At 53.6% G+C, this 26,034-nt stretch overlaps 1 protein-coding gene across 3 annotated transcripts; it reads left to right on the top strand.

Moving 5' to 3' along the window:
- Positions 1–930: 930 nt before the first annotated feature.
- Positions 931–22,784, top strand: MSI1 (musashi RNA binding protein 1). Of its 3 annotated transcripts, none has more exons than XM_039868315.1 (15): positions 977–1,106; positions 1,276–1,316; positions 1,877–1,958; positions 2,056–2,140; positions 5,085–5,126; positions 6,672–6,764; positions 10,282–10,330; positions 11,466–11,548; positions 11,994–12,111; positions 14,564–14,644; positions 15,911–15,967; positions 18,763–18,831; positions 19,666–19,820; positions 20,264–20,327; positions 21,331–22,784. In XM_039868315.1, exons 1-14 carry the CDS (start codon positions 1,048–1,050, stop codon positions 20,303–20,305), a joined length of 1,056 nt encoding a protein of 351 aa, XP_039724249.1. In that variant the 5' UTR covers positions 977–1,047; the 3' UTR covers positions 20,306–20,327; positions 21,331–22,784. The 3 variants fall into 3 exon arrangements, with proteins under 3 accessions (XP_039724250.1, XP_039724249.1, XP_039724248.1); XM_039868314.1 differs by having other exon boundaries at positions 19,633–19,820; XM_039868316.1 differs by lacking the exons at positions 1,877–1,958; positions 2,056–2,140 and having other exon boundaries at positions 931–1,106; positions 19,633–19,820.
- The last annotated feature ends 3,250 nt before the right edge of the window (positions 22,785–26,034 follow it).

Below are 26,034 nucleotides of genomic sequence, written 5' to 3'. Positions count from 1 at the left end.
CCCCAGCGTAGGTGGGGAGGGGGCGGTGAGCGGCTGGAACCGGCTTTCGCGAGTCCAGACACGGTCTGAGTGGGGCTGACAAGAGCCAGGGAGTAAGAGAAACGGTGGAGCCTCCTCATAGTGGGGATGGGGGCGGTGGCAAATTGGGAACACGGGCTTGGGGCAAGGGTTTTCTGTGGACGGAAGGGATTTAGGGGAGCTGAAGGGGATTCTCACTAGGGATAGCAAGGGCCGAGGAGGGATTGGGGAAACGGAGACAGTTTCTACCGGGGTGCTGATGGAGGCTCCCCATTCGGGACGTGAGTCTCTGAGAGAGGGTTCCCCAAATTGGATATGGGGTATATGGGACACTGGGAGCGTACTGAGGGCCAATGATGGAGAACCTTAAATTAAGTTTGGAGGCAATTCAGGGCTCGGAGGGCAGCTTGGCGCTCGGGCTGGGGGAATGGAGAGATTCTCACTAGTTGGAACCGTGAGGGGTTTGGGGGGCACTGGGTGCATTGGGGCTATCTCCCTCCCGACCCAGGGAGATTAGGGATCTCTTAGATTCTGGGTAGCGGGGCCCTAGGAGGGAGAACTGGGGGAGGGGGGTCCCCGATCCGGAACCGAGCTACCTTGAAGGCACCGGGAAGCGCTTCGTTCTGGGAGGGCGTTCCCGCGGCCCGGCCCCCGAGCTGGGAAGGGTGGGGGGTGCGGCCGCGCCCAGGTCCCGGCCCGCATCGGGATTCGGGGTCTCTCTCGCCCTCGGGGACCCAGGAGCCCGGTGGGAGCGGGGTCCGGGCGCCGCCGCCTCCGCGGGCGCCCGGACGCGCCGCCGAGCGCGGGGCTTTATGCGCGCAGGGCGGCGGGGGGAGGAGCCGGCAGGTCGGCCCCCGGCGGGCCCTCCCCTCGGCCGTCCCCGCCCGCCCGCCCGAGCGGGGTCGGGGGAGGGGGCAGCATGGCCTGTCCGTCCGGCCCCCTTCGCCGCGCTCCTCATCTGCCCCGCGCCGAGCGCTGCCGCCGCCGCCGCCGCCGCCGCTCCGCTGCCCGCGCCGCCCGCGGCTCCCGATGGAGACTGACGCGCCCCAGCCCGGCCTCGCCTCCCCGGACTCGCCGCACGACCCCTGGTACGGCCCGGCCCGGCCCGGCCCGGCCTGCCCGGCCCGCGCCCGCCCTGGCCCCGCCAACATGGCCGATCTGGGTCGGGCCGGGCCTCCCCGGGGCCCGGGCCCGCGCCCCCTGCGCCCCGGCGCCCGGCGCTCACGCGGGCCCTTTGTGTCTCTCCTCCTCCCGCAGCAAGATGTTCATCGGGGGACTCAGTTGGCAGACTACGCAGGGTGAGCGAGCCCGGGTGCGCCCGCCAGCCCGGCAGGGCACCCTGGACCCCTCGGCGCCCCGGAACCGGACACCCCAGCCCGGCCCTGCGCCCTGCTGACCCCGGGCGCCCCCGCTCTCTCTTTCGCGCCCCGCCCGGGGACCCCGAGAGCGCAGGGCGATCGGCAAGCTCGCACGGCCCAGCGGGTGGAGGGAAGAAGATGAGGGGTTCAGGGGGCATCGGGGGGTGGGCTGGGCCCCCGAGACCCGCCGGCGGCAGCGCCAACTCCGCTCGCACCTGCGGCTCAAACTTTTGTGAGGCGGCTCCCTGAGCGGCGGGAACCCGGCCGGAGCCGTCCCCCCTCTAGCCCAGCTCGGCCCTCGGCTTCCTGGGGCCCCTATGGGCGCCAGGAGGCTCCACGGGAGGCGGGTGAGGGCTGGAGTGGGGGGGGACAGTGGAGAACGCTCGGGCTGCTTGGCGCGGGGGCGTCGTACGCCACCAGGGTCACCGGGGGCAAAGGACGGGGGAGGGGGGGAAGGGCGCGGGGCCCGGGCTGGTCCGAAGGCGGGTGTGTGGTTACAGAAGGGCTGCGCGAATACTTCGGCCAGTTTGGGGAGGTGAAGGAGTGTCTGGTGATGCGGGACCCGCTGACCAAGAGATCCAGGTGAGCCCCTCACCCCCTCCTCCTGCTCCCGGCTCGCCCCCCTCCACCGCCACTCACTCCTTGTAACCATCTGCCTCTCCCTCACTACGGCGCGCAGGGGTTTCGGCTTCGTCACTTTCATGGACCAGGCGGGGGTGGATAAAGTGCTGGCGCAATCGCGGCACGAGCTCGACTCCAAAACAGTGAGTGGCCCCCGGGGCTTCGGGGGTCCTTTGGGAGAGGGAGGCCGCCGGAGGAGAGGGTCAGGAAGGACTCTCCCCGGGGGACAGTTGGACAGGGTCCGTAAGGAAGAAGGGAGTTTTCTGAGTAGAAGGGCTGCCAGGCTCTGAAACTTTGTCACTAGAGTTGAGGGGAGAGAGAGGAGAAAAAAACCCAGGCCTGCCATGAGATGCTACATCTCCCAATCCCTCCAGTACTGGGAAGGGAAAAAGCAGCTACCACCCCCTCCCCAAATGTACTAATCTTGATGCCTCCGAGAGGAGCTTGGGGTGAGGCTAGGTCCCTTCCCCAGCCCAAGTTGGGTGAGTCAGGACTGCAGTGACCCACCCTGCTCACCGCTTCTCTGAACTCTAATATTGGGTTCTGTGACATCCCTCCTCCCCCCTCAATTCCAGACCAATGGCAAAGCATCACTGAGTCCCCCTCCCTCCTTCCTGCCTTCCCCCCTTCCCCTGACTTTTGGTCAGTGTGCCCCTTGCTTTGTGTAGAAGACTCAGACCTGCTTTGCCCATGAGGAGATTCATGAGAAGGAAGCTAGTTTGCCTGGAAATAACCCTTCTGAGGGCTAGATCTTAGCTGCTTGTTTGATATTCAAACTCCTGGAACATTTTGCTCTTGTCCCACTGCTCCCCGGTGTCTTGGGCCCTGCAGGGGGCGCTGGCCCAGGCCCTAGCTCAAGGGGAGGGAGAAGGAGAGAGTCAGAGGAGGAGTTATTCTGTGATGGGGGTGACCTGTGATGGGGGTGACCATCTGCCAAGGGGCCAGGACAGTGCGATCTCTCTCCTCACTCCTCCACTCTCCCCCAGCCCTGGGCCTCCCTGCTTGGGTCAGTCCCTGGCTCCTGTTTACCTGCAACAATAGCTGGTTGTGCCCAAGAATTTGTTAAATTACCGCCTGTCCCCAGCCCCTGTTATCTCTGCCCAGTGGCTCCCACTCCTGCTTCCAGTAATGAGCAAATGAGGCCAGGCCTCAACTTTGCCGGCTCTGAAAGGATCTTCTTGGCTCAGACTGAGTGACCCAAGCTGGGAATGGAGAGACAGTGGCCTATTGTTTTTGGTTATTATCTGCCATCGAGCTGCCTGTTCTCCTACCATCCCCTGTCCTCAGAATGCACTGATGGTTTCTGCAGCGCTCAGGAAGATGAGATTTAGGGGCTGCGGCTGGGGTTGGGGGTGGGATGGAAGATTGATCAAGGGAAGAGAGAGGGGAGAAAGAAGGGTGAGATGGACATCCTTTTGAAATTCAGGATTCAAGGGCAAGGGCTTTGTGTTTGGCATTCTCTGGCCTGGGAAAAAGGGGGGTAAGAGGGAGGTTGATTGTGGGGAGTCTATTTTAAGTTCTGACTTTCACCTTTTATTTACTTGTTGGGTTTTATTTATGTTGCCAGCTGTGAGTCAGAGTGGAGGTGGGGTGTGTGAGGGATGGGGTATGTGTGGGTCTGCGGGACCTGGCTTGGGTACCATCTCCTCATCCGGGTGTGCGAGGGGCACTCTCTGAGTTGGGCTGTGGTGGCTGGGGAGGCTGTTTTCAAGAGAAATAGGATGAAAATGTCCATAGATGCGTGAAATCACACCTTTAGACAAGGAAAATGGTCAGCTGTGACTTTCCCTGGGGCCTGGTGGAAAGAGAGGAGGCACTGGCCCAGCATGAATTTTGGAGGTTCCTTCTCTGTGGCCGGATTTCAGTGGGGGAGACTGTAGGAAGCTGGTCCCTGGTTTGCGCCATTCAGGCAGAGAGGAGCCGGAGCCAGTCGCCTAGAATGAGCCTGAGTTTTGAATGGAAGGAATTTTGGGAAAAGATAGATCTTGCCTGTGATTGGCTGGTAAACTTCTGAGTGGTGTCTACCCATGTGGGTGGCAAGAAACTCTGGAATGACTTGGCCTCACAGGCCCTGCATTGATCACAGTGTCTTATGCCCTGGCTTTTGCTGTTTCTCAGTATAAGTGGAGTACCCAGGAGTACCCGGGTGCATGTTGCTTTTCTCCTTTGGTTGTTTAAAGTCAAGGGCAAAAGTGGCCTGCCGATTGTAGTACTTTTGCTTGGGCAATGAAGGGCAGTTCACAAAGGGCTGCTTTCACCCACGTTATCTCATTTGATTCCCCCTAGCTGCCCCTGGGAAAAGTGAGTGTGATTGTCCCCACTTTACAGATGAGGGAACTGAGGCTCAGGGGGGTCAGGTGAGTTTCCAAGATCATAGGCTTGGCCAGGGGCCCAGAGTTTCTGAGTCCAAGTCCCATGCCCTTGCGCATCACCAAAGCCTGGGCTCTGCGTCACCCCAAGCCTAGCTCCATTCTCAAGAAGCTGCTTGCACCCTCAGGGAGGGCTCTTAGATGTCGATAATATTGGGGAAACAGAACTGAGTCCATTCCTGGTGGCTTATGAACTCTTATCTTGAAGCAGAGAGTTTCCATTTGCAAGGCTTCAAAAGTCTGGATTGTGTGCCTCACCTAGACAGGTCTCTGCGTGAAGTCAGTTAAGCCGAGAAGGCCCTTGATATACCTGGTGCTTAAAGGAATAAGACTTTGCTAATTTTGGGGGGTTCTTGCTGTGAGCTAGACACCGTGCCAAGTGCTTTGTAAGCATTATCTCAAATAATCTGCAGAGGACCCTTTGAGGTGGATGTTACTGTTTGCCCATTTTGCAGGTGAGCTTGACCCCGAGGCTCAGAGATTTTAAGTAACTTGTCTAAGGTCTCACAGCTGGGAAGCAGTGTAAGTGGAGTTTGGACTCAGCAGCCTGGCTCTAGGACCTAAATGCTTAACCACTATATTTTCCTGCTAGAGGCAGTGATTGCTTCTGTCACCTCTGTATCCTGGGATGAGAGAGGTCCTTGGGGCTGAAGGCTGTGTGGTCACCCATCTGAAGTGTGATAATCAAGGCCCCTTCTACCTCTCCTTTCTCTTTCAGATTGATCCCAAGGTGGCCTTTCCTCGAAGAGCACAGCCTAAGGTAGGTGTGTCTGTGTCTGGGAGCTCTGTTACAGAGGGCAATGATATTCTCAGCATTCCTTTGTATGAAAGATGCTTCTAGAACCTCTCTGTGGCCTGGGATCGGGGGAGGGAGGATTCTTGATGTCCTTGCTCTGTGGATTGAGGACATCATGCATCGTCTTTCCAGCTGTGCTCTGGAGTGAACTGGGAAAGGGGCTGCATGTATTGGGAGAACGGAAACCCCTCAGGGGACTTGTCCTGTATTTAAAGCCAATATGATTTGGATCCTGAGTTGAATTCTGACCTCAGAGATCACAGCCTCTGTGCCCGGTGCCTCTCGAGGTCAACTCCAGGACAGACTACCCCCTGTGGCTGAGCTACAGTTGGGCCAGGGAGCTACATCTGACCCTAGTCACCCTCCTACCTCTTGACCGTGATGTGTTGGGTTTGAGGAGGGGGAAGGGACCATGGTGTCTGTCACCTGTTGTCTTTCAACTTGGGTGACTGGGACTGCCCTCCCAAGTGCTCTTTCTCTGAGCTGTGGTGTTTTTCTGGCCGTATGGAAAACAGATTTCTAAGCAGTTGAGCTATATAGCACTCAAAACTTTTAGTTCAGGTCAGGTGCCTAGGATTCTAGTCCAGGCCACCGGGCAACTAGCCAGATCTTAATTTTTAAGCAGTGGAATATAGGGACAGACGGGAAGGCTGATTACAATACCCGGGGCAGGACCCCTGTGTCTGCTGACTTATGTGTCCTAGGACTAGGTAGGTCCCTCTCCAGGAGATCTTAGTTTCCCCTTTGCAAGGGGGTTGGTGGGAACTAGAGTGCTTTAGGATTTTGAGTCATGGAGCCCAGCTCCTGCCACAGCGAAGGAAGGGGGGCAGCTTTTAGGAAACAGGAAAGGGGCATCTCTGGAAGGGTCCAGCAGAGGACCGGAAAGCAATTTTGGAGCAGGTATTCGAAGGAAGCCGCACCAGGGAGCACATGGTCGGAATTGGGTTAATTCCATTAAGCAGTTTGGTGACAGAAGGTGCTTTAGTGTTAGGATGGGGCTGGGAATTGCCGTGGATTAGCCATGCGCTCCTGGGGTAATTAGGACCATGTGTTCTTCCTAAAACAGGGCTGGGGCCACGGGGCTGCAAGAGGTTGGTTGGGAGAAGGTTGATGAGGGAAATGTTGGTGTGGAGTTCAGGGGCACCCTGTGGTGGGTTTTGGCCTCTCCCAGGGGGCTGGTGGGGTCTTTAAGTTCGGCTGTATGTCTGGGTCACTAACCTACCCCCTTCTCTGTATTGGTCTTTAGGAAAGGCATTTTCTGATCACAGACCCCAGGGAGGGTGGCAGGAGGGAGGCACACTCCAGCCAGCCAGGGTGGGGGGTGCACAGCTGCCTGTGACAGGCCTAGAGGCGGGGGTTCAAGGGGGAGCTCGGGGGGGGGGCCTTCAGAGTAGCTGGGGCCACAGAGAGCTTGTCAGCTGGCGCCCTGGCAGGAGGGCTCGAGCCCCTGCTGGTGGCAGTAGGCCACAGGACTCAGATGCCCACTTTCTCATTCCCTCCCCCTAACAGATGGTGACTCGAACGAAGAAGATCTTTGTCGGGGGGCTATCAGTGAACACCACGGTGGAAGACGTGAAGCAATATTTTGAGCAGTTCGGGAAGGTGGGTCAAATCTGGGGTGCTTGGTGGTGGTGGGGTCTGAAAGGCCTGTAGAATTGGTCAGTAGCGAGTGGAGTCCAGGTCATTCCAATTTTTGAAAAAGGTGTAAAGGGGGCTGGGTCCTTCTGTGGGTGAGGCGAGGCCAACACACTGTTCAGGCTCCTGTCCTATCTATGGGCCTCCGACTGTGGACCCATCCCCAGGGATACAGGCCACACAGTAGCTGTCTCTGTCGTTGCCTTTCCCCTGTGTTTTTTCTCTTGCTTATCTTCATGCTCCCGAGGGAGGCTGCTCTCCCATAGCCAGTTCAATCCAGTCACCCCTTGGCCTCCTGGGAGTTTGCACCTGTCCAGGCCATGGGCGGTTGTACCTTCCCCCAGGCCTTTCTGGTGAGGATGATAAGGAGGTAATAAATATGACTCCCAATTGCACTTAGCACCCTGCTTGTACAGGTGGGAGCTTGGGGCAGGAGCTGGGGAGACACTGATCCCCTAGCTATTTGGGGGGTGAGCTGAAGATCAGACCCAGAGGATTGGCTCTCAGCTCCGAGGTGCATCCAGCTTTAATTTCTGGGCTATTCAGTCTACGAAGTAGGAGATGTGGCGATATTAGACAATAGGATGTCCTCAGAAAGGTGGGCAATTTCAATGTCAAGGTCCTATGGAGAGATAGCTAACAGGGGACCAAATTTTAATCTCAGGATGAAGTAGGACTGCCGCGCTTAGTGCTGGGGACCCTGTTCTACTCCTGAGACACGCTGCAGGCTGGGTCTCTACTTTCCCATCAAGGCATTTTCAGTTCCCCATTAGGCAAAGGGCAAAGAAGGTGGCTTGGGAAATAGGAAGCGGGCTGGCGACTGGATGGGTTTTCAGTCCCCTGTCTCAAGGGTAGAAGGGGAGAGGGTGGGAGGTCCCCTGGCCAGCGGATGCTGGCGGCGTTGGGGCCAGAGGCCGAGGCTCAGGCGCCTCCGTGGGGACCCAGGTCCAGGACGGAGGGCAGGTCGGCAGCCTGGGCCCCAGAGGGAAGGGCGCTCCTGGGAAGCAGCAGGCCCCGCTTGCTCCGGCGGGGTGTCTTTGTGTCTGAGCGCCGAGCATTAGAGCTCGCACTAATCTGATCCAGCAGCTGTGATTGGAGGCCGCCTGCCCCCGGGGCCGGCGTTGCCATGGCAACCGGGCCCCAGGAGAAGCCGTCAGCGGCCGCGTCTTTTGTTCGGGCCTAAATCGGCGTTGGCATGTGAAACCGGCCCGGGGAGGCCAGGGGGAGCCGGAGAATAGGCTGCCAGGGAGCGAGGGGGACAGCCGGGAATGCCAAGGGCCCCGCGGCGGGGGGCCCCCCGCCCGGATCGTGGGGCCGCCGCCGAGGGGGGAACAATGGTCAGCCGCCATGGCTGCCACTCAGGCTTAGCGGCCGCCGAACTTGGCGGCTCCCACTGGTCAGCAGGCCTCGGCCGCCTCCCCTCCCCCTGCCAGAGCCCCCCTGCCCTCGGGTTCCCATGGAGACCAAAGCCTATTAAGGACACTGGGCTGGGAGCCTCCCTCCCCTCAGCTGGCCCCAGGAGGGGACACCAGTGGGGGTCTCCTGGACCCCTAGCCACCTTCCTTGTTCCCTGCCCTGGCCTCAACCCCACTGCCCCACTGGGGATCTGTCCAGCCAGGGCCCAGGTTGAACGATCTGGGGGGCCAGGGATGGTGGAGTTGGCAGGCTGGATAGAAGAAGTTGAAAATTCTGTGGATTTGGACAGAATCAGTTTGTGAGTCAGGCAGGACCTCGAAGCTGTAGGACAGAAAGGAGGGTGTGGCTGGTTCTTAGTTTATTCATTCATTCATTCCGAAAAATAATTATTGAGCACAAGGTGCTCAATAGGTTGGTTGGTCATGGTCATAGCTGACACAGGCACTGTCCTCATGGAACTTTCAAAGCCAGCAGTGTTAGGTTGCTCTCTCCAGCTTTGTCACTTTCTCCCACATGACTGAGGACAAGCCCCTCCATAATAAGGTAAAAATAATAGTCATTATTTATTAAGCACTTACTGAATCCCAGTACTGCGAGTTAAGAGTATATATGCATAATCTCTTTTAATTCTTCCCGATAAGACACTCTTACACCCATTTTACAGATGAGGAACCTGAGTCACGGAGACACAGCCACTTGCCCAAGGTTACTCACCAGCAAATGGGGGACCTAGCATTCCAATTCAAAGCTTATGCTTCTATCACAACCCTCTTTTCTAGGTTTCTATGTTCCATTGTTTAAGGGGATGGGGAAGGTGTGCTGAGCCTGAAGTGTCCCTCCAGTTTAGACAGTCAGCTGATTTGGGATTGGGACTCAGGATGGGTCCTTAAGGATGGGAGTGAGGGTGACACTCCTCTGCAGGGACCCGGGGCAGGAAGTTCCTAAGGGAGGAAAGTGTCATTTCCTTCTCAGATTCTCCAGGGACCCAGCTGCCTCCTGGCTCAGTGGGGTCCTGGTTCTCCGAAGGGGAAGTCAGAGGCCCAGGGCAGCATGGCGCCTAAGGAGAGTTGGAGGACCACCCTGTTCAGAGGCCTCCCCTGTCCTTAGAGAGGCAGATGATGGGCCTGGAAAGGGCAAAGGAGAGTGGGGAGAGGCCGCGCCCCACGGCCTCAGGAAGTTTTCCTTAATCCCCTGGGTGTCTGACCATTTGTGTGAGGGTCAGCAGCTGGAGTGTGATGGAGGGGTATCAGAGGCAGCCCTTGATTTCCACCGAGGATGAATCAGACCTTAGCTTCACCCCGTGAGATAGCTGACATTGGCTGAAGAATTAAGGGGGGAAGGAGGATGCACCAGATGTAGGCAAAGGGACTGTGGGAGGGAAGGTAAGGCCATCGGCTGTCCGTGTATCTAAGGGGATGCCTTGAGGGAGTAGCAAGAAGTCTGGGGTCCAAGGGATGGGGGCTAATGTAGACTCTCCCCCTTCCTTAGCCCCTGTCCCCTCCCCCAGTCAGTGGGAGGCTAGCAGCCCAGGCACTGAACTCTACTTGCTTTAATTACAGCCTCTAGCAAAAGGAAACCTCAATTAGAGGAAAAGATCTGTACCAGCAGAGGGGAGTCAAGACTGGCTGGAGTGGCTGCTGTCCTCTCAGCCTTTTGCAAAAAGGGAAGAGGCTTTTGCTTCCCCATCTCATATCTTGGCTTCTGTATTTCCTCCTCTAGGCTTGGTCTGGGATTTGCTCTGTGTCCTTGGGCAGGTAGCTTCACCTCTCTGAGCCTATTTTCTTATCTACAAAATGAGGCTGGTACCATGCAGGCAATGTGCCGGGAACATATCCCACACTTAATATTTGCAGGCTGGTCCATTGAGAATCTGGTGGTTGAATGGGGGGTTGCTGTGGCCTCCAGTGGGGTCGCAGATGGAAAGTTGTCCCCAGCATGGGAGGAGGTTTAAGATAAAGCCTAGACTAGACAAAGGGGAGTGGGTATAGGACCCCTGCTCCTGGATTGTGACGGGTCCCCTGGTATCTGGTGGGTCCTCCAACAACAAAATGGCTCTGTTCCATTTCAGGTGGATGATGCCATGCTGATGTTTGACAAAACCACCAACCGGCACCGAGGTGAGTGTGGCCCCCTCCCCCTTTCCAGGCGGGGTTGGGGGCCTGTGGTCAGCCAAGGGGCTGCAGGTCACAGCTGCCCTTTCATCTCTCCTCTTGACATCCTATCCCTGAGGATCTGCATCCTCTCCAGGGCCTGGCCTTACAGAAGGCTTTTGTCCCGCTGTTTCCTGTGCTAGAAACTTGCAGAATTGCAGACACCCGAGAGGAGCAGAGGAGCAGACTCCCTCCCAACTGAGCCCTTCCACCCCTACGCGGCCCCCACCATGTCTACCCAGCCAGTGTCTCTGTGGGGACTTACCTCGTCCCTGGTAACCAGAGCTCAACCCAGGCTACCCTAGGGTCAGGCTGACTCGTGGCCCCAGGCATTCTGCTCCTGCCACCTCCCTCCACCCTCACCCTCGGGCTGAGCCCAGCCCCCAGCCTCCTTGCCCCTGAACCTGTGAGCATCTGGGCCACAGTATTCACACTGCCTGGTTGTTTTTCTCCCAAGGGCCTTGACTTCTGAGAATCCCATTCCAGTCCCTGGGGCACACCAGGGAGGAGGTGGGGCTGTTTCTCCAGTTGCTTCAGGCCTTAGGGCCTTTTAACCTGTTCTGAGAGTGGAGTATGTGCTGTTGCGTGTGCATGTATCTAAATGTGAGGATGTCAGTATCTGAATATGTGTGTGTTTGGTGTGTCAGGGTGACTGTGTATGTATCCATAGGGGTCTTTATGTCTTTGTGAGCGCTAGTATCTGTGTGCTATATGGGTACGTGTGTGTGCGCCTACCTATCTGTGTATGAATGTGTCTGTGTACAAACATATGTTTGTGTGTGTCATTTTAAATAAGTGTGTGTGCTTTCTTCCCCCTTTAGAAAGCATCTGAGTGAGAGAAAGGGCGTGTCGAGTGTAATTTCCTCATAGCTCTGCCACTTTCTAACTTGCTGCATGACCTTGAGCAAGTCACTTCACTTTGCTGAGCTTTGGTTTTCACATCTGTAATTTGGAACTAGAAACTGTGTCTCAGAGAGTAGTCGAGAGGTGCCTGCGCTGTGAGCAGAGCCTCTCGTTAACTTTCAGACGCCTTCCTGAGAGAGCAGAGTCATGGTATTAGTGTGACTCAGGGCTGGGTTTTGACCGTGCCTTTGCCCTCCAGGGTTCGGTTTTGTCACGTTTGAGAGCGAAGACATCGTGGAAAAAGTGTGTGAAATCCATTTCCATGAAATCAACAACAAAATGGTGAGCCGGGGTTGGATAGGGTGGAGGCGCAGAGAGAGTCTGAGGCTCCAGACTGAGCCGGCCAGGGATGCCCGGAGGTTCGGGAGGCAGTCAGTGGGGTAGTCACTTCCCTTACCCCCTGAAAATCTAGACAGGAAGGCAGTGTCCCATGGCAGTTAAAAAGCACAGGTTTGAAAGCCTGAGTTGAAATCCTCTGCCACTTGCTAGTCTAGTCACTGGGCACATGGCTTCCCCTCTCGGAGCCTGTGGCAATAGTTCCTCCATCATAGGATTGGTGTAAACATTCACGAACTATTGCATGCAAAGCCATTTTACACAGCACCTAGCATGTAGCGAGTGCTCCGTAAATGGGTAACGATGAAATTAATAAAAAGGCCTGGCAGGGAACAGAAGGGTCTGTGAACCCAGGACTATAGGAGGGACTGACCACCAGGTCTCGTTGCAGGTGGAATGTAAGAAAGCTCAGCCAAAAGAGGTGATGTCGCCGACGGGCTCAGCCAGGGGGAGGTCTCGAGTCATGCCCTACGGAATGGACGCCTTCATGCTGGGCATCGGCATGCTGGGTATGTGCCAGGCCTGCACCTGCGCTTCTTCCGGCCCGGACCTCCTCCCGGGACTACCGAGGGCGGCGTGGGTGTCACATCTCTTCTGTGGTCTGCCCTCCTGAGTCACTGGGCGGGAGTGGGGACCAAGGATCGCAGGCCTACCAAAGGTGGGGCAGTTTTGTTGTGGGGTACTGCCCTCTGGCGGTAGCCCGAAGAATGGTCCAGCTGCTCCTTATTAATTAATTGGTCCTTCTGTCCATCCATCCATTCGTTAGTTCATTCATCCACACAGTAAGTAGTTATCGAGCAACTATAAATGCCAGGCATTGTGCCAGGAAGTACAACAGTAACTTTCCTTGGACCTTTATGGTCTGACAGGAACAAATAACTAAGATCATAAATAAATAAATAGGTTTAGGATGGAAACGTATAGCATAGTTCACAGGGAACTTGACCAAGACTTGGAGAAGCCAGAAAAGAAGTTACATTTGAGCTGAGTCTGCTGGTTGAGTAGGAGCTAGTTATGGGAGGGCAGGGGAGAAGGGAAGGCGAAAGTATTCCAGGCAGAGGGAACAAGATTTACAAAGGCCCGAAGTCCTTTAAGAAGGCAAAAGGAAGGCTGCTGCTTGTTCATTCAACTAATATTGATTGAGCAGCTTCTGAGAGGCAGCACCTGCCCTCGGGGAGTTCCCCATCAAGTGGGAGACAGGAATAAATGGTCAGTGTCACCACAGAGTGATTGGAGGCTGTGGGAGGCCCAAGGAGGCACCTAAACCCGCCTGGGTGTCTGGGAGGCCCCCTGGAGGAGATGAAGGCTGCCACGACCTTGGAAGGTGAGCAAGAGTCAGCAACACTTGGGGCCCATGGCCAAGGGTGAAAAATCTGAGCTAGGCCCCCAGGAAGCTCACAGTCTCCCTGGAAAGTCAAGCTGCGTGCACACAGAAAGAGAACAGTACCGGGGTGGGGGGTGGGGGGTCTTTATGCAGGGGATGGGGGAGGGGTGCTCTGGGAATTTAGAGGAGGAGGGAATGGTGTGGGCTAGAGGGTCAGGATTTGGGATTACAGGACAACACCCTCCAAGTGGAGCATGGGCTTCTTTGGAAGTTTTTAATTTTCACTTTTTATTTGGAAGTAATTTCAAGCTTTCAGAAGGGTTGAAGAAATAAAGTTGCACAAGGATTTACCAGATTCATATGTTGTTAACATTATACCCTGTTTGCTTTAGTATTTTCTCTATTTGTGTGTGTGTGTGTGTATGTATATATATGCACGTACATATGTGCACACACACAAACATACATACACAATAATATACTTGTGATTTTTTTTTTCCTGAGTCATTCGAAGGCAAATTACATGTATTATGGTCTTTTACCCTTAAATACGTCAGTGTATATTTCCTAAGGTTAAGGATATTCTTTTATGAAACCATAACATTTTAATCTAATCTCTCTATTTTCTGACTTTATCAGTTGACCCAGTAATGTTCTTTAGAGCATATTTTTGCCTTTCAGAACAAGATCCAGGCTAGACTCAGGTCTTGCATTTAGTTGTCTTGTCTCTTTAGCCTCCTTTGATCTGGAACATTGAGAAAGTTTTCTTTTCAAGGTGATCCATTTTTTACCTCATTTAAAGAGTGGAAAAAAACCCAGGAAAGAAATCCTATAACATATAGTGAGAATCGTGCCAGTCAGATCTGAATTTGAATCCCATTTACACCATTATTACTCACGATATGATTTTTCTTTCACAGCCGCAAATATTTATTAGATGCATACTAAGTAGCAGGCGCCCGGCGGGTGCTAGAGATACAGAAAGAAAAGATGGGGAAAACAGAAAATCAGCACTTAAATCCTGAAATAAATTTAGATAACGATCATCAGGGCTATGAAAAGGAAAAACCAGGGTGATACGATAAGTATCGTAACTAATGGGAAGGGAAGACTCTTTTGGAATGAGCTCGCCGAGGAGGTGACATCTGAGCTGAGACCTGCACAATGAAAAGGACGCAGTCATGTGAAAACCTGGGGAGATGAGTGTTCCAGGCAGCAGGAATGGCATATGTAAAGGCCCTGAGGTGGGATAGAGCTTGGTGAATCTGAGAAACAGCAGAGTGACCGGGGCAAAGTATAGATGAGGATGGGAGGGAAGAAGGAGCCAGACGGAGCATGAAGCCTCGGTAAAGGTTTGGATTATTCTCAGCCAGTAACTGTCACCTTTCTGAGCCTCGGTTTTCTTATCTGTAAAATGGGGTTCCTAATAATAACAGCTGCTTAGGGTTCTTGTGAGGTTTAAGGAGAAGAAAATAAGTTGTACAATGGGCTTAGCAGAGGGCTTGGCATGTAGAAGTTATTTGGTACACGTGACTGACTGTCACCGGTGTTACGAGGTAGGAAGGGAAATGTGTGGCTCAGAGCCTTCCTCACCAATCAGGTGAGGCATCTGACACTACCCTGCCTCGCTCCATCAGGTTACCCCGGTTTCCAGGCCACGACCTACGCCAGCCGGAGTTATACAGGCCTCGCCCCTGGCTACACCTACCAGTTCCCCGGTAAGTCCAGCTCAGTGTGTCCGCACTGCCAGCATGTCCCCGGTTCCTGGGCAGTCTGACTCCCCAGGGCGGTGTCTGGGGGTGCATGGCTGGGGGGAGTCTGCCTGCTGGAGGCTTGGAAGAAAGGGCATGTCTGAGGAAGGAGCGCCTCTCCCCACCCATCCCCTCCTCACTCCTGCCCTCCCCAGAAGCTGGGGACGAGGGTTCCAGCATGGTCCTGCATGGCACCCGTTCTCTTTCAGGCCATCTCTGCCTGCCTCCTCCTGTCTTTCTCTCCTCCCCACCCCACTCCAGGGTTGCCACTTCCACCAAAGAGGGCACCAGGCTCGGGGGGCGGGGGGGTGGCTGCTCCCCAAGGGCCAACACTGGTTGTGTCTTTTCAGACACGTGTATAATGATCACGTGCTACACACTGAGCCTTTCAAGGCTGACAAGACCCCGAATGGTGAAAACCATTTAAAAGCATGATGATCACCACCCTCATTTGTAATTCAAAATAAAAATAACACAAAAAATAAACACTAGGCCTTCAAATAAGTGGCAGGGAGCCCAACGAAGTTCTGAATTCTCCCATGATGACTATTCAATGTTGTTTCTTTTGAAATATAAAGTATCAAATTTTTGCAAGGCTTTTTTTTTTTTTTTTGGTCTTATGTTTTAGAAGGTTCTTTTGCATCATTTGCCTCTTGGGCTGCTCAGCTTGGACTCCCGTGTACAGATTATGTTGTCTGATCCTGACAACGATCTCCTGGGGGAGGACTGATGATCCCCATTTTTTAGGTGAGGAGACGGGCTCAGAGAGAAGTGACTTGCTAAGATGACTCAACTAGAAAGTCCTGGAGCTGGGAACCGAACCAAGCCTGACCTGCCCTAAGGTCATTGCTTTTCACCAATGCTGCCTCCCTAGCTCCTCCTCCCCCACCCCCACAAAGAAAAATAGGAGAAGAAGTGGATTCTGGGAGATGTTTTGGTGTGATCTCAAGCCTTTTAAGAAACACTGGGAACAGTAGCTCCAGCATGGCCCTGTGCCCAGGGTATAGGTGGCAACTCTGCCCACTCTTTCTCTATGTCTGCCTATCTCTCTGTGTCTTGTGTCTCTTCCCCCACCCTTGCCTGCTGGGGACCATGCTCTCCCCATCCTCAGCTCTTGGGTCCTGTGCATGGCCTGTCCCCCTGCCCAGTCTCCCTGTGGGTGCATCTATCCTCCCTGGGCCATGCCCGAGGGCCTCCCTGGATCTTCCTAAGCTGTTTTACGTTTCATTTTAGAATTCCGTGTAGAGCGGACCCCTCTCCCGAGCGCCCCAGTTCTCCCCGAGCTTACAGGTCAGTCGCTCGGATTTCGTACACCTCGCAGGCCATATGGGGAGAAAGAGAAGGACTCAGGGACCTTCCCCTGGGAAAGCTAGTGGGACCTTTTTCTCCCACCCACCAGCCCTCTGGATGTGGGAATACAGTGACTCTGCCTGGGCACTGGCCAGTCTGTGTAGCTATATGGCCCTTAAGGGTGGGACATAGGGCCAAGCCTAGCAAATGAAGGCAAGGTCACTCATTCTTCCATTTGGCAAATATTTATCTAGTGCCTCCTGTATGCCAGGCACTACGTAGGTTCTGAGACCCAGCAGTGAAGAAGCCAGGGTCTCAGGTGGGCCAGGTGGGGACATCAGCATGCTGGCATGGGTGTGCCTGTGATTGGTACCAGCCAGCCCTTGCTGGGAGGGGATGCAGACCCAGTACTTACAGATCTCATTTTCTAAGAGAAGCCAGAAACCTGGCTTTTGCTTTTGAATTAATTTTTCAACTATTTTCAAATGTCGGCAACAAATTCCAAATTTTCACAACACCTTGGGTCAAGTGAGACCTATCAGAGGGGAAATCCAGCCCTCTCTGGCTGCCCGTTTGGAACTCCTGGGCACGTGGGATGAAGGTGCTTGGCCACTGGAGCCAGTTCTCCAACTGGAGCTTTCATCTGGACCAATCAACTCAGCTGTGGAGCTGAGGGCGAGGCCAAGTCCGCAAGGAGGGGAAGGGCGTGCGCAGATGACGTTGGCTGCAAGGGGTTTCTCTGTTCAACCCGCTTCTCCCCGACCCTACCCCAGACTCTCCCCCCCAACCTGGCCGTGTGTGGAGGACGTGAGCATGGATGCTGCTTTAGATGAGACCTTCCTTCCAGTGGGTGCTCAGGAGTCCCCCAAAATGGAGCAGGGGGAAGAGAAACATGGGATGGAGAAGGGAGAGGGAGTAGAAAGTCCTGAAAATGGGGGTGATAGGGCTCTCCTCTGAGCAGAGTGGGGGTTTGACCAGCAATGAGAAAGACAGGTGGGGTTTTTTTCCTACTCATTGAAAAACTGTGTTGAGGACCTACTGCGCGGGACACATTACCAGGCCTGGGGGCAGAGCAGGGACAAGATGTCACAGAACTTGCAGTCTAGAGAGGGAAAGAAATACACACACAAATGAGTAACCCTTTACAGTCGTGACAAGCACTTGCTCCAGTTGGCCATGCCGACTTGGCTTTGTGGAAATGCCTAAATGGACCAAAAAACAGACCTCGGAGCCCAGCCCCTGCCCTTAAAGCAGCTGTCTCCAGCCTTTTTGGCACCAGGGACCAGTGCCCCTGCGAGAATCTAATGCTCGGTGATCTGAGGGGGACCTGAGGTGGTGATGCTGGCACTGAGGAGCGTCTGCAAACACAGATGGAGCTTCGCTTGCTCACCTCCTGCTGTGCAGCCTGGTTCCTAACAGGCCATGGACTGATGCTGGGTCTGTGGCCCAGGGATTGGGGATCCTTGCCTTAAAGAACTAAGGGAAGAAATGGCCCCTTGGCGGGGGCAGAGGTCTCTCCTAGATGTGTGAGGTCTTGAACTTTTGCCTTCGGGAAATGTAGGTGTTTCCTTCATGCATTCAGTAGATGTGCTAGATGCCATTCCAAGCAGTGGGGACACAGCAGTGAATGAGAACACAAGGTCCCCGCCCTCCTGGAGCTGATATTCTAGTGGAGGGAGACAACAATAAACAAGTAAATAAGCTACTCACAGAAGGTGAGAAGTTCCAGGAGGAAAATAAAACAGATGTGGTGAGGCATTAGGGTTGGGGACGGGGAGCTGCCTTAGTGAGGGTGGTCAAGGAAGGCTTCTCGGAGGAGGTGATGTCTGAGTGAGGAGGAGCCAACTACATGAAGCTCTTAGGCAAGGCTCCTCTACTGCGTGAGAACCGCACTATCTTAAAGTTTAATCCCCTGCCCAGAGGCCATGCCAAGGATTTTCAGGGGCCTTTTCTGGAGTCCCTAGTCCCAAATGCAGTTCCAGTCCAGGGTCAAGGTGACCAAAACAGCCCCAAGGGGCGCATCTTGGGATGGAAGGTCGATGCTCCTGAGAGCAAATGCCACCTCTGCCGACCCTGGCTTCGGGCAGGGTCGTAGCCTCTCAGGGGCCACAGTGGCAGAGCCAAGCAGTGAGGGGGCTCCAGGCTCAAGCCAACTGGTTATTTCAGCAGAGGTCCCTTCTGCTTATTCAGTTGATACTTATTAAACACCTACTGTGTACAAAGCAGGGTGCCAGGTGCTGTGGAGGTGGGGGGAGGTAGACGGCAGACAAGGGGATCGCAAGATCCCTGCGTCTGAAGAGGGGCTCTCAAAGATAAGGGGCTGAGGGGACTCAGGGGAGGGGGTGGTCATTTCTAGCTGGCTGGCGGTCCAGGGGGCTCGTGAGGCAAGGCGCTGGATGCACACAGTTTACTGGGGACACGTGCTCAGGGCAAGGGAGCGAGGGAAGCAGGGCAGGCAGCAGGAGGAACGAAGCAGAGCCGCGGCCTTACCTGGAGAAGGGGTGGCTGTGGGCAACGCTGAGAGCTGCTCAGGGTGGGGAGCCCCGTCACACCCCCCATGTGTTTCGGGCTGTCCGTGTCCCTTGCTCGAGTCCAGGGGGAAAACCAAGGGCTGAGCCAATCGCTGAGAAGCCACCCTTTCCTACCTGTCTCCATCCGTGCTGCGAGTCAGGGCATAGATGGCAGCCTCTGCGGTGGGGCAAGGCTGGAGAGGCTCTACCCAGAGGCGGCCTCCTCCTCCCACCTCGCCGCCCCCTCGCTGGCCACACTGAAGTGCCTGTGACCTTTCCTTCCAGCCATTCCTCTCACCGCTTATGGACCGATGGCGGCGGCGGCGGCGGCGGCGGCTGTAGTTCGGGGGACAGGTGAGGCCTGCTGGGGTTCAGGAAGCAAGGGAAGGGGGTACAGAGGGCAGAGAAGTCTAGAGGGGAGGTAGCCACTGCCACCCCTTTCCAGAGGGACTTAGGGATTCATTCACTCAGCAAGTGTTAACTGAGCACCTGGCGAGCCCACCAGGAAGGAGACTGACATGGTCTCTGCCCTCCAGGGATTACAGGCTGGTGGGGGCATCACGGGTTAAAAAAGCAAATCATTTCGAAGGATGGTCCTGCTCCCCTGGGGAAGTCAGGCACCAGAGTTGCTTCCAGGCCTCTCTGGAAAGGCTTCCAGGAGGAAGGGCCTTTTCGCTTCCGATTGGAAGGCAAAAGGGAGGAAAAGAGTTCCCAGCAGAGAGAATAGCGTGTGCAAAGGCTTCTTGGCGGCCAGTGAGCAGGGGCGCCGTGCAGGAATGGGAGTGGGGAGGAGGAGGTAGAAGGAACCGGGTCCTGGGGAGATGCTGATCGTTTTAAGCAATTAAGAGTGATGGATTTGAAAATGCATTACAGTTGCAGTAAGGGAAAAAGTGTGGGGAGCTCAAGTGTGTTGGGGGAGCCTGCTGGGTGAGTGAGAGAGCCACCTGAGTGGTCAGACAAGAGAGGATGGGGCCTTGAAAACTAGGCTGGGGGAGCTAGAGAGGATGGCTGGACCTTAGGAAGGACCTCATAAGTGGTCCCTGAAACCCCACTGAGGTGTGAAAGTGAAACAGAAGGAGGAGGGGTCGAGGTCGGGGTGGGTGGAAGAGGTTTGAAGGCGCAGGGGCTATCACCGTCTTCTTTCTGGGTTGCCAGGCTCTCACCCCTGGACGATGGCTCCCCCTCCAGGTTCGACTCCCAGCCGCACAGGGGGCTTCCTGGGGACCACCAGCCCCGGCCCCATGGCTGAGCTCTACGGGGCAGCCAACCAGGACTCAGCGGTCAGCAGTTACATCAGCGCTGCCAGCCCTGCCCCTAGCACCGGCTTCGGCCACAGTCTCGGGGTGAGTGGCTGGTCCTGGAGGCCCCGAAGTTGGAGGAGGGAAAGGCCTTGTCTGCCTGCAGGGCAGAGGGAGGCAAGGGATTGTGGATGGAGAAACAGTGTTGCCAAGCGGGGAGACACGGGGATCCTCATTCATTCAGTGAGCATTTAAAGATCACCTTCTGTATGCCAGGTATTAGGTGGGCTCTGGGGGATATTGTGCCAATGAGACTCACCATCTCTGCCCACACAGAGGCTAGATTCTAGCTCGGGGGAGCCCAGATTTTAACCAGGGTACTAGTTATATGCAGATCCCCATAGAATCTTTTAGTGGATGCAGTGGGAGCGATGTGGGCAGGGGCCAGAGAAGGGCTCACCTCAGGTTTTCTGTGGGAGAGAAGGCGCCCCCCCCCCAGGCTTTCTTTGCTCCCCAGGAATCTCGGAGTCAAATTCTTCTCTTTCCAGGGCCCCTTGATTGCCACAGCTTTCACCAATGGGTATCACTGAAGCAAGAGACAGGTGGCAGGAGGTGAGGAAATGGGCAGGGGCCTTGGGGTGGGGGTGACACTGGGGAGGCTGGTACTGGGCAGCCCAGTCTGGGACACGGACCCAGTTCCTGCCCTCGTGGAACCCACAGCCGCGTGGCGGGGACACACCTTCATACCAGCAACGGTCCATGTATATGAAAAGCTGCTCGACCTGCTACATGAAAATATAGATATATAAATGAAAACAATTTACTGGGCAGCACATAAGGCAGCACATTCTACGTGTTGGGCGCAGTTTTTTTTTTTTTAAAAGATTGCCAGTGCCCAGCGCTGATGAGGGTATAGGGGAAGCTGTGCAGTTGGCTCAGGATTTCCAAAGGGCAGCCTGACAGTGTGTATCCAGATTTTAAATATTCGTGCCCTTGACACAATGATTCCACGTCGGGCACTTATTTTTAAAACTGCAAGCAACTGAATCGCCCATCCAAAGGAGAATGGTTAAATCAATGAGAGTGTTTGCACAGAACGGACTATTTACACAGCTATTAAAACAGAATACTGTTGACATGTAAACACACACACACAGAGAACCCTGTCCACACCGTCATGGTGCAGTGTACAGCGAGATGGTGGGGTGCCGTGTGAACCAGTGGCCGTGCCTTTTTTTATTCATTCATTCAGACAGCTATTTGTTGAGCACTATTCCAAGAAAGAGGGATGTTTAAGACAGACAAGGCTCCTCTCTCATTCTACAGGCAAAAACCAAGTGAACAAGTGAGATAATTCCAAAATATATGTGAGGGCGCTGCTTTAGGGGTTCAGAGAAGGCATCTCTGAGAAGGTGATATTTGAATAAATCCAGCCATTTAAAATCGAGAGTAAGAGCTTTCCAAACTGGGAACCAAAAGTACTAAGTGTGAATGAAGCTCATCTAGGATGGGACGGGTTCTCGGGAGGTGGCGGGGAGGGGCCAAAGAGTGTGTGGGGGGCGCAGAGGGTTAGGAGGACAGGACACCCCCCACCCCGTAACATCCTGTGTTGCAGCGCCCAGCCTGCAGCTGACTGAGGACCACGAGTGAGCCAGCGAGGGGGCGGGGACACCTCAGCCGCAGCCGCCCCCTCCCCCACAGTGACTCGGACCGCTACTGCCTGCACCCCCGCTCCCGGGTGGCCCAGGCCCCTGCCCTGCTGTCTCTAGACGTTGTCTGGCTCCCCTACTAACCTCCCCCTCTTCCACCCCGGCCTCCCCACGCCTGCCCCTGTCCTACCCGCTTTTTTATTTATTTTGGATTAGCCGTTTTACCCCACCACGGTCCCCTGGTTCTTCCCTCTCTGCGCCCCTCCCTGTCTGCCGTGCCCCCATTAGGACCCCCTACCCTTCCCCCAGGAAGGCTTTTGTATTTGTGCATAGCTAGAGAGAGGGCGCAGGGGGCCTGCCGAGGTCGCAGCCCCCACCCGGGTTTTTTATTCTGGTTTTCCCTCCTTTTCTCTTTCCTTTTTTTTTTTTTTTTTTTTTTTTAAGGAACTGTTTTTTAAACTATTTCTAGGTTTGTGAATGTGAAGCCCCAGGCCGCAGGGGCAAGGGGCCAGGTGTCCCCCCACCAGCTGAGAACAAAATGTCTATGTGGGTGTGGGCTCCTGGCCACCTCCGTCCAGCCCTGGAGAGGACAGGGCTGCGTAGGCCAGGCCGAGCCCCTGGAACCATCCCGTCCTGTATTATATGTAAATACTGTGAGGTGAAGCCCCCACCCCCTCTAAGACCCCTTGGGGGTGAGGGCATTGCCTGGCCCCACCCCGCAAAGGTCTCCTCCCTCCTGTGTTTCTGTCCCCTCCTCAGACACCGTTACTGTAAGCTTGCAGGCCTCAACTGTGGCCAAGGCAGGCCCGCTCTCTCAGGCCTTGGGGGTCAAGGCCTTGGGCCTGCTCACCCCGAGAAATCCCAGTGTTGGGGCAAGGGGCGAGAGAAGGGAAAGGCTCACCCCGAGCCACTGCTGGAAAGGAATTAACTCTCCAAAGGTCTCCCCCTGCCCCCTACCTGGGTGGGGCTTTCATGGTTTCTGCTCTGAACCCCCCATGAGTGGGCATCAGGGGGCACTTTGGGAAGGGGTGGACCCCAGGGGAAAGCAAAGGGCTTCTCAGGGAACCCCCACATTCTCTCACTGAAGTTTCCCACCAGGACGGTCCCATGGCCAGACCCCCTTGGCAGTCCCTCACCCCTGAGCCCCCTTCCAAGGGAAAAGAGGCTCAGGGTTTGACTTCATGAACTGTGAGTGACATGGCTGGGCGTGGCAGGGCCGAGGCCCCCCGTTGTCGTCGTCGTTGTCATCGTCCCCTCTCTTTATGTCCCCCTCCCCCAGGTCTGAGGCTGGGGACCTGAGCTCCCTTCCCCATCACAGTCCCCACCCTCAAAACCCACTTTGGAGAGTTAATTGTTTGTGTGAGGTGCTTAACCTATCAGCCCTGAGAACACAAAGCAATAATCTTTGTTTCATTACTGAGATGTGACATTGGTGGTTTTTTTTTTTTTTTAATGTTTCCTAATAAAGAGAAGCTGCATTTTATTGGTTTTATTTTAATTTTCTACACGTTTGGGCTGAGTCATGAAAAGACTAGCTCCCCTCTCCTCCCTTCCCTGTGACACCCCACCCACTAGGCCATATGGGCTCGGAGCCCTGGAATTCCGTTTTCTGATTTGTTTGGGGAATTTTTTTAAAAAGATGTTACATGGTGTTCCGAAGCCAGCAAGTTACCACCCTCCGGTGTCTCTTCTCTCCACATCTGTAACTTCTTTTTCCAGGTTTTATTTTCAGTTTGACATTCCTAATAAATTATTTGAAAACGGTGCTGGGCTTGTATCTGGCCTCTGTGTGCATTCAGATCTAGGCACCCCAGTGACACCCTGTCTTCCCTTACCTTCTCCTATTTCCCTCCTAGAACAATATTTAATTCACACACGAATACATGTCGCTTATAGGGGTATGATTTGGAAAAACTAACAGTAAAAGGACATTTTGAGACAAAGGCCTCTGAAAATGGTCTGGGTATTAGCTAATACTAAGAAATCATTGTTATTTTTGTTAAGTGCGATCATGGCATTGTAGTTATGTTTCTTAAAAATTCCTACCGAAAGCTTTTCCTCTCAGATCAAGGGCAAGGCAAGGACACCAACTGTGGTCACTTCTATTCAACATAGTATTGGAAGTCCTACCCAGAGCAATAAGGCAAGAAAAAAAAAAAGCCATCCAAATTGGAAAAGAAGTAAAATTGTTTCTTGTTCACAGATGACATGATCTTATAGGTAGAAAACCCTGAAGATTACACACACACACACATGACTGTTAGAACTAATAAAAGAATTTAGGAAAGTTGCAGAATGTTGCAAAATCAACACAGAAATCAATTGTTTCTATACACTAACAATGAACAATTGGAAAAGAAAATTAAAATTTTATTTACGATAGCATCAAATTAATTAAATGCTTAGGAATGAACTTAACCAAGGAGGTGGAAGATTTGTTCAGTGAAAACTACAAAACGCTGCTGAAAGAAATTAAAGAAGACACAAATAAATGGGAAGACACCCTGTGCTCACAGATTGAAAAACAATATTAGGATATCCATAGTGCCCAAAGCAACCTGCAGATTGCAGATTTGGTGCAATACCTATCAAAATCCCAACGAGATACTTTGCAAAAATAGAAAAATTCATTCTAAAATTCATGTGGAATTTCAAGGGACCCCAAATAGTTGAAACAATTTTGAAAAGGTTGGAAGAGTCACATTTTTCGATTTCTACTCGTTTCGATTTCTAAACATTTCGATTTCTAAACATTGCAAAAGCTATAGTAATCGAAAAGTGAGCTAGTACCACAGAGACAGAGGCCAATGGAATAGAATAGAGAGCCCGGAAATAAACCCTTATTTATGGGCAAATGACCTTCAACAAGGGTGGCAAGGCCACTCAGTGTGGAAAGGAGTCTCTTCAACAAATGGTATTGGGAAAACTGAATATACACATGCAAAAGAATAAAGTTGTACCCTTATCTTACACCATCTAAAAAAATTCGTTTCAAAATGGATTAAAGATCTAAATGTAAGACCTGAAGTTATAAAACGAGAAGAGAACATAGGGGGAAAGCTTCATGGTATTGGACTTGGCAATGATTTATTGGATGAGAGACCAAAAGCCCAGGCAACAAAAGAAAAGAGACAAATGGGACTACGTCAAACTTTTAAAAATTTGTGCATCGAAGGACACAAAGGGAAAAGGCAACCTACGGAATGGGAGAAAAGATTTGCAAATCATCTGTCTGATAAGAGGTTAATATCCAGAATATATAAAGAACTCTTCTCTGGCTGGATAAGGGAGGTGGAGAATGGACACAGTTAGGAGGCTGTCATGAAAATCCAGATGCTGAGGAGGGAGGCTTTGGGTGTGGAAAAGGGTTTAGATACTTTGGTGTACTGCATCAGTTTGCTCATCTGTAATAGCACTCGACCATAGGCTAACCTGTGCAAAGCTCTTAGTATCTTTCCTTGCCCCGCATTCAAGGGATGTCAGTTCTTGTTGTCATTGCTATTATTATTATCATTGAAGAGGGTCCTGGACTAAGAGGCAGGTACACACGGGTTCAAATCCTATCTCCACCATTTTCTAGCTGTGTAACTTTAAGCAAATTACTTAAGCTCTCTGAGCCTGTTTTATCATCAGTAAAAAGGGGAAGATGATGAAACGATAACAACTATGCCAGAAGATTGTTGTAAGGTTGAAAAACCATGTATGTAAAGCCCTTAGCACAGTACCAAGCATATCGATGCATTCACCAAATGGTAGCTGGTAGCTGCATTTAGGCATTTCCTGGGAGCAGGAGCCTCTTCCTTTAAAGGCTAGGCAGGTGTGACCTTGATGGAGTGTGGGTATGTCGCCACCTGAAAGACCCAAGAAGTTATCCTTAGCTGTTCTTTCCACTGAACAGTGTGTTTTTCCCACGCTGCGCAGTACACACCTGTGCCTGGATCCCAGGCAGCAGGTCATGGTACAAAGTGTGTAGGAGCTTGGCAGTCTACCCAATGACAGCTGGGTCCATTCCTCTGCCACCTCTGTGTCCCCTGCAGAGATTTGGATTGTCACATTTAGCAGGTCTCTTTCCAGAAAGAGAAGGTTCTAGTAGCAGCCTGCCCCTCCCCGACCAGGTGCTCTGCCTAAGCCCTAACACGAGTTGCATGTGGGAATTTGTGCAGCCTGCCCTTGTGGAAGGCCTCTAGCTGGGTGGGGATGGGGAGAAAAGAAGGGAAGACTAACCCTCCTCGAGGCCTCCAGGGGCTTTCGGGGCTCCCACCGGCTACTACAATTCTCTGTCCTGAGGTGTTATTGTGCTAGCATAAGCACCGGATACAACTCACATCTCGGTCTTGCTGTGTGACATTGGGCAGTCCTTTAACCTCTCTGAGCCTCAATCGTCTTCTCTGTAAAATGGAGTCTGGAATTGGACCTACCTCAGAGGTCTGTGCCAGGTTCTTAGCATGAGGCCTGGAATAGAGTGAGCATTCACTCTATTAGCCTTAGAGGATTTTGTAGCACCAGCTACTCCTCCCTTCTCAGACCACCCTCGCCAGGAGCAGTGCCTAGCCCTCTATTTCGTTCTGACCCCCACATGAGAGGGACTTCGCACTTTGCTGTCCAAGCCTGCCCTTTCCTTAGGCAGCCTTCACTCATTCTGGGGGATGTGGAGACAGAACCATCGGTCA

The sequence above is a fragment of the Pteropus medius genome, unplaced genomic scaffold, assembly GCF_902729225.1.
Source record: "Pteropus medius unplaced genomic scaffold, Ma_sr-lr_union100, whole genome shotgun sequence".
Taxonomy (NCBI): Eukaryota; Metazoa; Chordata; class Mammalia; order Chiroptera; family Pteropodidae; genus Pteropus; species Pteropus medius.
The sequence above is the reverse complement of the archived record's forward strand: the minus strand, read 5'-3'. Positions and strand labels throughout refer to the sequence as shown.